At 44.1% G+C, this 12111-nt stretch overlaps 1 protein-coding gene across 1 annotated transcript in view; it reads right to left on the reverse strand.

Annotated features, from left to right (window-relative positions):
- Positions 1–12111, reverse strand: part of prkacaa (protein kinase, cAMP-dependent, catalytic, alpha-a) — a 33222-nt gene that overhangs the window by 5245 nt on the left and 15866 nt on the right. The window contains exons 4-9 of the mRNA XM_083780168.1: positions 11697–11795; positions 11470–11552; positions 10687–10813; positions 9352–9447; positions 6453–6575; positions 3506–3670 (exon numbers count right to left, since the gene is read on the reverse strand). Coding sequence (XP_083636294.1) covers positions 3506–3670; positions 6453–6575; positions 9352–9447; positions 10687–10813; positions 11470–11552; positions 11697–11795 — 693 coding nt within the window. The remainder of the gene's footprint in view (positions 1–3505; positions 3671–6452; positions 6576–9351; positions 9448–10686; positions 10814–11469; positions 11553–11696; positions 11796–12111) is intronic.

Raw genomic sequence — 12111 nt, forward strand, 5'->3', positions numbered from 1 at the left:
GAAGGCCATCAATGGACGAGAGAAGAATCTTGGCTTCACCCTAACACCAAGAAGGTCGAAACGACACCCCACAGTAGTCCTGAGACAGACCTGGACGACATCAGCATGCTCTCGGACCACGTGGAACAAGCTCAGGAGCCGAGTCCGAGGGTGCCAAGGTTAGCCTCCGGCTGAACACCAAGAAAACTGAAGTTATCACCTATAACATCCCATCCACCTCTGACAACAACAGGAGGCACTGCTCTGTGCTCTCAGGGCTGAATTAGCACCTCTGAGGGCCCCTGGGCACTGAAGCTCGAAGGGCCCCCCTGCACATGCATGTGTGCCGCACACAACATTTTGGCCGTTTTGGGGCAGATTTATGCCGGTATATTGGCTGGCCGCCTACCCTGCCCCAGAGTGACAGTCAGGCAGTAACAAACACATTCTTTTTATTTGACGTGAGCAAATAGAGAATCCGCCAGTGCAAGTGAATTGCAGTGTTTTTACCTTATTTGTCGAGCCACCTGGCACGCTATGTGAATGAAAACAAGGCAATGTTGGATGTCGTCGACTTACACACGTCTTTTATTCCACCAGAATCACCTCTCCACCTGACCTCACACAGCTCAGTGGACCCACCCACCTTGAACAACAGCCAATCTAGTGCATTTTTGCTGCTTTACAAACAATGGCACTTTTCAGCATTATTCTCACCAACAATCAAACACTACTCATGGGTCAACTCAACGGAACAAGATCTTAACACAATCAGTGCCGGGATTCCTTCAAAATAGAAGCTCTGGGGTGCCGGGAAGACATGGGCGCTTTTACTCTGTAAAGCCCCCCCCCCCCCCCTTCTGTTCCACAAAAAAACCAGATATTTTTTTGCTTGCTTACCTTGCTCTCATTTCCATAATATCGCAAAATAATCCATCACGTTCATATTTTGATATATTTGATTGAGAGTCAGAAATGAAGAGCTTAGTATATCCATCAGAACAAATCCAAGGAGAGCGCCCTAGATTAGGAGAGACGAGGCATTCTTTCTGCAGCGGTAAGCAGGGAGGTGACCGGACGTGCATGAACGAAAAGTGAAGCGTATGGTGGACTTGGAGTAAAAAAAAAAGGAAAACATTTAGAGTATCCTTCTCTCGTTTGATATCATTGAAGATGCGCTAGGACGCGTACACACGTCCTTTGAATCCTTCTGGACTGAACCTGGTAAACTGAGGAAGACACTTGCATTGAGGGCCCTGAAGGCCATGGCCAGCGTATGGAACTCCAACCTCCCCCGCCAAACCAAACTCGGCTTCTTCCATGCAAAGGTAGTCTGTTCTCCTATACGGCAGTGAATGCTGGACCCTGAAGACAACCCTGCAGAAGTCTCTAGATGGGTGCTACAGCAGGATGCTGCAAGCAGTACTTGACATCAGCAAAAGTACACATGTTACCAACAAGAACCTGTATGATGATGAAAGTGTGAGCCAGAAAATAGCAGCCACACAGGCACCAGTCACGAGGACGTCCCACATTACACAGTACATGGATGTACTCAAGAAAGACGCAGGATAAGCTGGCCAGATGTATGGAGAACCGGGATGACTGGAAGCAACAATGGAGGGCTTGTCTAAGGACAACCTAGACAGAAATCAGATTAAACTAGAAAAAGTGACCTTCTGGGCACAGGTCTCCACCAGGAGGATAGGAGTGTGTGTGTGTGATGTTTGGCAAAAATGTTTAGGAGCAATATAAACGTGTGTGTGTGTGACGCGGCTTGGCGAAAACTGTCAAGTGGCATTTCTTCCAAAGCCTAGTGGGAATATGCATGCACAGTTTCACCACAATCGGACACTGCGTTGAGTAGTTGTGGCGATTTGTACAAAACGGGTACAAAGCGGGCTACTCCTGAAAAGTTTAGAAGCCAATCGTAGCCAATGACTATGGAGAGCATGTGTACCGATTTGCGTGAAATTTGGATAAAATCTGAAGGAGTAATATTAGAAAATGTGTTTTACATATGTCGGCCTCCTGGTGGCGCTATAAAGAGCAGATGTGAAAAATGCCAGGCAAAGGTTTTTCCTTGGCCTCTAGGGAGTTGGCATACAATATTATCCACAGATCAGTGCAGTTAGAGGTAAAAACACTTTTCGGCCAGTTATAGCGCCACCATGAGGCCGAGTTGAAAATGTTCATGTGGCATTTCTTCCTCGGCCTAGTGGGAATGTGGGTGCACAATTTCACGGAAATCACACGATGTGTTCATGATTTGCAGTATTTCGTTTGAAACTGAGCACTCCTGCGAACTTTGGAAGCCAATCTTAGCCAATCAGGATGGAGTCTGAAAAATCTGAAAGACCGGTTTCGTTGAATGGCTCTAGAGAGACTGTGTACCAATTTGCGTGATGTTTGGACAAAATCTGTAGGTGTACTGTGCAAAAACGTGTTTTGCACAAAGCGGCTTCCTGGTGCCGCTATAACAGGCCGTTCTGGAAATCTTGGTGCAGAGGTTCATCGTTGGCATCCAGGGAGTGTGTGCGCAAAATTTGGCATCGACCGGGTTAACGGTGGCCGAGATTAGCTGTTCACAGACGGACGGATACACGGACGGAGTGCAAAACATACTCTCTCCCCATGCCTTCGGCCTGGTGGAGACAACCATGCATTCGGCCCTGGTGGAGACAATAACTCTCCATACCAGGAGGTGGCAGTAGTCCGCAGGAGCCTGCAGTCCAAAGCGGAGGCAGCTTGGACCAAAAAAAATAACGCAATTTTGCACTAGTCGTAGACATAGTACTTCTTTGCTTTGTCGTTGAGAATATAGTATTTAGTTGAAATGTGCAACGGGCAATGTCTCTGGTTTATCTAGGCTTGATCAATGTCTCTGGTTTATCTAGGCTTGATCAATGTCTCTGGTTTATCTAGGCTTGATCAATGTCTCTGGTTTATCTAGGCTTGATCAATGTCTCTGGTTTATCTAGGCTTGATCAATGTCTCTGGTTTATCTAGGCTTGATCCTGCACCAGAAACAAACGAGAGGGGAAAAAAAATTCAACTGATTTGCTCTTAAGTTAAATAGCCAACTAGTTTCCCCCCTTTGCCGGTAGCAGACCTAGCATGTTTGGTCGGCTTTCGGCGCTCCCCTACAATTTACGACCCAACACGACGGCATGCAGCGTGCCCATTTGACAACCGATCTTCGGCCACAGACGCTTTCCAATGCTTACGCCACCGATGTCGGCAAGCTACCTTTAGAATGGACCAAAGATAGACACAAGTCATAGGCAGAAAGGGGGAAGGACATTTGGAATTGAACCCAGAGATAGTGATTATTTGTTAGATTATCCTAATCTTTCTCAACATCTGGTTCAAATGGACCCTTTTAAGGGTCTGTACAAAAATAATTGAGTTACAGACCTGTGAAGGGCACATTTGGTGTGCTATCCAGTCAAAGTAGACTTTAACCCTCTCCATCTAAAGGGCTAGTCGCCCGTTATTCATCACTCAGGGGATGCCAAACCTTTACCTTTCTCTGGTAGATGGCTATCCAATCGGTGGTAGCGAACCACTTGTGGCCCTTGATATCGTTGACTCCGTTCCTGAGGTTGCCAAAGCGCTTGGTCAGGTCCACCTGCAGCAGATTTCTCAGCAGGTCCTTCAGGTCTGAGCTGAAGTGCGAGGGGAAGCGAACCTGCAGAAAGGGACGGGGAGTGAGACGGGGACGTTTGGACTACAGTACATGCCGTGCTAATTTAAACATATCAACGCCAATGCATCTCATTTGATTCGGTGATGGTGTTAATAACCCATTCTGACCGGGCACCCATTTTGGTGTCAGCATCATGTTATGCTTTAGCCATTTAAAAATAGCAGATCTACAAGCTCATATCGCGCCACCGAGTGGCGCGATACGAGCTTGTAGGTCTGCTATTTTTTGAAAAATCGAAGAACGACTGACATTTTTTTAGAATCTGATCTCAGGTCAGAATGGGTTAATCAGACCAGTGTGTGTCCAGTGGAAACCTCGTATGAATCTGATCTCAGGTCAGAATGGGATAAGACAGACACATATATGCTGTCAGCAAGTCAAGATGTACCCTGTAGGTATTAGGGGTGCAACGATTTTCGGTTTAAAACCGAACCGTTGCGGTACAGCATGTACGGTTCAATGCGCTCTAATGAACCGCGCTATTTCGGTTTCCATTAATTCATTTCTTACAGCTGCGAAGAATGTTTTTTCTCGGTCACACACCGTCCTACTAAGAAGTCTAGCACTCTTTCGGTCACAGAAGTGTAGCACTCTGTCGGCCCACCCCCTACAACCCCCACACACACACACACACACACACACACACACACACACACACACACACACACACACACAGAGAGAGAGAGACGGCATGATGAGGAGAATCCACTCAAGCCCTCGTCTTTAAACGTCGTTCTTGGAATAATTATTGATCGTCATACACAGAGACACACACAGCGGAGTAACCTCGCGCCAACACCCAACAGGCTTCTAAGCACGGTCTTTGTAAATTTGTTCAGATCTGATTCTGCATCTGCACTCGCTGTTTGAGTGCTGATTAAGAGGGAGAGTGAGAGCAAAAACAACCCGCAGCAGGACATTAATTCCGTCAGAAAAGTCCCAACAAAATGTCCAATCCATGACTGTAGATAGAAGCCCTTCTTCTAATAATATAAGCATAATATCCTTAAATCCTCATGTAGACTTATTGTAAACTTTTGTATTTTTCTGTGCGACACGAGTACACGACGCATTCACTGTGTGAATCCTCCCCTCCCCTCCACCACTCTCCTCTCCTCATGTGCTTACTGCCCCGTGTGAGCGCATAGGTGCATTTTTTTCCCCCTTTGAAAATAATGATGAGGCACATTAAAATGGCAATATAAGGTTTTTTCCACCCTTTTAAAATAATGAAAAGGCAGAAATGCCTAATAAAATAATATATGCTAAAAAAAAGAAAGAAGAAAAGAAAATGCTATAAATAAACTTTTTTGAGTGGTGCAAGCCACTGCCTGGCTGGGTATGAGCATGAAAACAGCATGGTTGTTTTTCACCACCTGTGCGCAACCTAACACACACACAAACACACACACACACACACACACACACACACATTATTAACTGTATATATGGTGATTTCATGTGTGCCAGTGCAGTGACAGTACAGTACAGTACAGTAGAGGGTACAGTAGAGGGACCGGCACACAGTAACTCTGTAATTTCTCAACCGTTTCGGACACGGGGCGGCTCGCCGGAACCGACCCGGCCCCCTGGGCGCGTTCCTGGGGGTCACTTCACACGGGTGTAATTTCTTTGACTGTACCGAAACCGAACCGAAACCGTGGCCCCCATACCGAGGTTCGAACCGAACCGAGGTCTAACTGAACCGTTGCACCCCTAGTAGGTAGGTCTCGTGTAGTCAAAGAGTCAAAGATCTCATGTCTAGGCCCAGGCAGTAGCGTAACGGTCTGGGCACCGGACTGGTGATCCAGTCGCGGTGTGCCGCGGGTTCGACTCCCGGACCCGACACGGCCTTTACCGCATGTCATCCCCCCATCTCTCTCCCGTTTCCTGTCAGCCTACTTTCTGTCCCTTAAAAAATCAATAAAAGGCGTAAGCCGCAAAAAATATCTAAAAAAAAAAAAAAAAAAAAAAACTCATGTCTGGAGAAATCTAAATTCAATATATAGGGTAGATTAGAAGAGTGCGGAAAACCAGGTCCAACAAATCTATGCTCACCGCCTTGAAAACCAATCCTGACACAGCCCAAAAATGTATGACCAAGTGTTTTGCATTGGCTCTGCTGTTGGTGATGTTTCCAGTCTCAGCCGATTCATTGCATTTAGATGGTATCAGTAGGCAGAGAAAGACCAACCTGTAGGTAGTATCCGTGGTGCTGTGAGCATACAACATTTTAAGACCTGAGGCAGATACTATAAAATACCTCACAATTTCAAGATTTTTCAAAAATGTAAAAAAAAAAAAGAATATATATATATATAAGCGTGCTTGTTTGAATAGCACTAAAATCTAAAATGACATGGATGCTTTCCCGGTTTTAATGGGTTGATAACATGAACCCTAGCATCCCTATTCTGGGAGGAACCAAAAATAAAAGAACTACAAGGTTCACGATGCGGTGTGAGCTTGTAGATCAGCTATTTTCTGTGACAATATTTAGTGTAGTAGAGTGAAATCAGGAAGGACTGCCCATGGGAATCCGGTTAACAAAGTATAGCTGTTAAGTGTAAGTGCTTAAAATGGATAAAAGGGGAATCTGATCATCCAAGTAAGGTGTGGAAAGAGGCTGTTCCCATGAAGGAGACCAGAGGAACAGACACTAGTGCATTGGATTTAAATAATCAAACGTCTGCAGGGACACTGAAAATTAAGTTTGAATATGAAAAAGGTGGATATTTCTTGTAAAACCCCACAGCAAACTCACCTTCCCTGATACAATCTTCTCGTAAATCTGAATGGGCTGATCTGCGAAGAAAGGCGGGTAGCCAGCAGCCATTTCATAAATCAACACACCTAGAGCCCACCAGTCCACCGCCTTATTATAACCCTGGGGGAGAGAGAGAGGAAAGGAGAGAGAGGGAGTTCACATGAGACACGACCAGAAACTCGTCAACGTTAGAATGTGACAACCACAGTTACTGTACATACTGTAGCTGATGTCATACCATGGTAAAACAAAAGACAATGCTATTAATTCCTTTGTGGTAAAGTTAAAATTTCATCGTTTGAGTCGCAAAGCCCCAAGGCTTAGCTACATTCAAATGTACACCAGTTGCACAAACTACAAAGTACCACTAGTCACCACTATGCCTGCATTGCCCGGCATAGAAGATGCACATTTCTAGCATTCTATTATAGGTTGCTACCAATGTAAACAATGTTAATACTCGGCTACGCTTCATCCAACCTCTCCTCTCCTCCTTGACCTGCAACACTTCCATCTCCACTCTCTGAATTACTCTCCATCAACGCACTTTGAAGATCCAGATGGTGTTTTCTTTTACCCAAGACCAGTTGTTATCTTTTTCTGTTATGTTCTTTGGCTGAAGGTCAGGCAGGGTACCCAGCATTACATTTTTAACTATCAGTGCTAGTTCATTATCAACGATTTGGTTCAAGCCTTTCGAGGGGATAATGAGCTCTTTATCTCTCAAGTCTGAAAGAGTGTTGGTCATGAAGTCGGTAAATTAGATAAACCATACTGCAGTTGTGATAGTTTTACTTTGACATACAACAGGCCTGTCGTAATAACGACCTAGTCATGATTGACTGCCCCCTAAGCCAATGGTATAGTCTGAAACGCCGCCTAAGCCAATGGGAGTCTGAACCACTCGTGTAGCCAATCACGTAGTAGCGACCTAGTCATGATTGGCTGCCTCCTAAGCCCTGCCCCGCACTGCGGCAGTCTGGCAACACCGCACAGCAGCCACTCTAGACCGCAGCTCGAAGCGACAACAGATGCTAATGTTGATGACTCTGAGCTAACTGCATGGACAGCAGGAAAGCCACAACACAGTAATTGAGCCACGAACAGAACGTTGGAAACGAATGCAAACAACAGCCGCGAGGTTGTGACAGAAACATACACATACACGTTACAAATAATAATAATAATAACAATAATATGGGGGAAGGGGGAGAACAGTGACAGCGCTCATTTCACCTGACAAATATGACATAAATTGTCACCTTGGAAACTAGTCAAAAATTCAGATTCATACCTATTCACACCTAGGTGTAGAGCTACACCCAGATAGCGCACAGGGCGAGATTCTAAATTATAATTGGCATTCGATTTGTAAAAATGTATTTTTGACAATACTTCGGCTGTCCGCCTCACAAGTCTTGCGTGGATCTGGGGTCCAGTCAAATGTTGTCAATTTAATTCTTGAAAATGAAATGTAGCCAGGTCATGCTGAAACAAGCAAATAATTAAACAACAGCCAGAGTCTTGTGTCACACCGGACACTAGAAGAATCAGTACATGAATTGAATCATCAGCCACTATGGACAATAGGCTGATGTGTCTGTGCATGCACACGGTGGTGTATCAAAGATAGTCAGTGCACACTTACACTACTTTGGCTGAATTGACAATATAAAACATTGAGAAGTAGCCAGTACCACACATATTAATCAAATATACTGTGTGTGTGCTGTGTGTGTGCGTGTGCGTGTGTGTGTGTGTGTGTGTATATATATAGTGTTCGATAATTTTTTTGACAGACCCATGTGTTTCTTTTTGAAGGAATAACAGCCCTAATGGTGCAACAGGTGACAATTCTACATCAGACTTTAAGCTTAGAACAAATATTCAAGACAAGACTAAACCATTGCTCGTCAAGACAGGTCGAGTTGCTACTTGCAACCGAATACCAAAAACGGTGGTTTGCAACATTCTAAACCTGGACAGTCCACATCAAGTTGACTGTTTCCATAGCACGTTAACAGTTTGACTGTTTTTTACGATTAACCCGCATTTTAATCAACCCCCCTTCACTGCCGAGATTGTTGTATTACCTTTAGAGCATACGCTGAATTATTTGGGCTTTTAATCCGCGAAAATCCATCAAAAAAAGCTCCCGTGGTTTGTTATGATCTGTGTGTAGCATCCACCATCTTGGTGCACGCGGAAGACGCACACAAGATTGGTTTCAATGAGGCGTTGCACCCAATGCATTTCCATTGGCCTCAATTTCCCAGAAGCCCTAGCAGCCCACAGCATGTGACGATTTCCGGTTTTGTCATCTCAGCGAAGGCATCCAGTCTCATACTCCGCTACGAAGACGGATTTTCTTTTGATTCATTACATTACGGCGGATTAAACACATAAAACAAAAGGCGGGTATGTCCGATACGGCAGCGACATTAACCTGGAGTAATCCATTCAAGGCACGGAAACTGTTAACAGATGAGCCTCTTGTGACTCAGAGGGAATCAGCTGACCTGCAATAGGGTGATTCAGACTACTCATTTTCTTCTAATTCTTTTCCAACATTCAAAAACAGTTTCATCACATAGCAAGTCTTTGGTCTGAACTAGTTTCATAGCCATTTTACGTGCAGCCTACTCTTTACAACCAGCTGGTGCAACCTGCTCTCATTTTGGCACAAAGCCCTGGTCCTCTTAGGTGACTATGAGGTCAGAAAGGAGCCCACACTACACACACATGCACACGCACACACACACACACACACACACACTATGGAGCCGTGTTTCATAAACAATAGCACAATATGTGCATGACATGACATGCCGACTTCTATGGAATCCAAATGAGTGAAATCAGTCGTAGCGACTGAGAACATTAATCCATGGCTTACTTTGCTAAGGATGATTTCTGGAGCCAGGTATTCAGGGGTGCCACACAGCGTCCAGGTCCGGCCCTTCACTCTTTTTGCAAATCCAAAGTCTGTTACCTGGAAACACACCAACGAGAATTACTTGTATATTTGTAATAAAAACATATAATTCTGATTCTGGTCAACAACAAAAAAAACAGTGGAAATGGAAGCCCTCCAAAAAATACAAACGTAATACTTTGAGCTCAGGTTGACATTTTGTATTATCGTCAGTACTTATAACCATGCAATATAACCATCTGCTGTGTTCTTTTCTTCTACGAATTGACTGTAGCTGAGCGCATGAATCTATTTTGCGTCCGAGCAAATTGGCCTTCCGACACTGCCTGTGAGGTGGATATAGCTATGCTGGATAATCTGATGCGAGGTTACTCCGTGGTGGAAAATAATACAGTACAGTAGGATACAAGAGAACCGTACGTTTCATTTTTGTAGAAGAGGCAAACTAATATTGTTTATGCCGTTTGCTTTGATGGAATAATTGATTGAACATGTACGCCGTAATATGATTTGATTTGGGTGTGTTCTAAATAAAGTGTTTGTGTTGATTATTATGTAATTTATTTGTATGTGTACACTTGAAACATTATTGAACTGTAAAAAGGTCTATTTTCCCTTGATCTTTATCTTTTTAGTATAATAGTATTAGTTATAGTATTTAGATTAATACACGATAATCAACACTAACACTTTAATTAGAACACACCCAAATCAAATCATAGTACAACGTACACTTGTGTTCAATCAATTATTCAATCAAAGCAAACAGCATAAACAATATTAGTTTGCCTCTTCTACAAAAATAAATTTCCCACCACAGAGTAACCTCGCGTCTCGGAGGACAGTAAAGACGGGCAGTGTCGGTAGGCCAATCAGAGGCAGGCGGGGCGTTACCGTGTCTATGCTCGGACACAAAATAGATTCACGCTAGCGGAGCATCCACGTAGGCAATCAGAGGAAGTGCACCTGCTTTACAACCTGACATATTTTCCGATTCGATTTACCAAGAACATTTTAGTCCAACTGTGTATATCAAATTTGTGGAGGGTGGGGAGAACAAACAGAAACGTAGCAGAATAAGTACATTGAATATGGTACTCGTTTCGGAGATGCTTTGATACAACCCTATTGGACTGTTTATGCAGCATGTTAGAAAAGTAGCACCTCAGCATTCCAGGTAATACTTGAGCCAGAATTCTGTGGGTCCAAGCATTACGGGTATGTAAGAGGCAAATTAAACAGATATATATACACCATATCCCCAAAATGCAATACCTGAACACCCGAGTGCCATACCTGTATGTAGCCCTGTTGGTCAATGAGCAGATTCTCTGGTTTGAGGTCTCTGTAGATGAGATCCAGCGAGTGAAGGTATTCAAAGGTCAGCACGATCTGGGCCGCGTAGAAGCGAGCGTGTGGTTCACTGCAAAGACACAGGTACTGTTGTTAATTACACTGACGTGTACACACAGCATTTTTCAAACAGTTTATTCAAATAGTCGAAAATGTTATTTATTTAAATCAACACCCAGAAAATAGCCAAAACTGAGCACATTTTGATCTACAAGGCAAAATCTGTACATGGAAGTAATTTAAAATGTTTACACTATGGAATCTTTTACACAGGTGGTCGACACTTCGCCACAAACTCTGGGGGATCGAACTCACAGTTCCTCCCATCCAGCTGTTCTACTGCAGCCACTCTACCCCTGAGCCACGGCCGCCCCATCAACTCAATTAACTGCAGCAGAGCTGGTTTGACTTTGAAGCACACTACTAACTGACCAGCTCTCCTTAAAGGTTATTAGTTAAACCATAATATGACATGTTGTATTGGATCTCCACTTTTTCAGCAAACAGTTATGATTAGGCCTAAGGCCAAAGTACTCACACAAACGTTGCACTTTTTTTTCAAACTGAACAGTGTTTGTAAGCTAGATTCACTCACTGCATTGTTTGCAACGTGAACGATGCAATGCCTGGCAGAGCAGCGTAACCGAATATCCGTGCATACCCCTACTGTCAGCCATGGTTGAATGCCGAGGTGAGCACGGAGAATACCGACGTGCTCTTACGCACCTGAATCTGCCGATTCTCCTTAGGTGTGAAAACATCTCTCCACCAGGTACATACTCCATTATCATGTAGAGATTAGTGTTGTCCTGTAGAGAAACAAAAAGACAGATAGAAAACATTTCAACAGGCTTCAGAAGCTTACTTTGTTGCACAACAAAAGTCTACACACAACGCATCGCATTGTGAGATTGCAGATTTCCGACGTAGCATAAATTGTGCTCGATTCATACCTTGAAAGAGTGCTCCAGGCGCACCAGGAAGGGAAAGCTGACAGCTTGCAGGATGCGTTTCTCATTCAGAGTGTGTTCTATTTGCTTCAGTTTCACCACCTAGGGGGAACCAAGACAGATGCAACAGAGGTGACAAATTGGCTTTGCCTGATTACACTACAGGAGCTCAAAGTTTTTATTTATTTTTCTCCCCAATTTAGCCGTTAGGCCAACTTTGTGTGAACATTATAAAATGAAAAAGTGGGAAAAGAAATATCTCAAAGAAATGGCCTTTTCTGTAAGTTTGCCGTCTGGTGCTGGTCGAGGAGAAGTTGTCAATCTAAGGAGATTTTTGGTTAGCTTTGTATCGATTCCACTTATTCTGCACAACGTGTATGGACATCGTCACATTGTGGGTCCATTGTGGGCTCAATAG

This window comes from Protomyctophum parallelum (assembly GCF_964188405.1).
Source record: "Protomyctophum parallelum genome assembly, chromosome: 13".
NCBI lineage: Eukaryota > Metazoa > Chordata > Actinopteri > Myctophiformes > Myctophidae > Protomyctophum > Protomyctophum parallelum.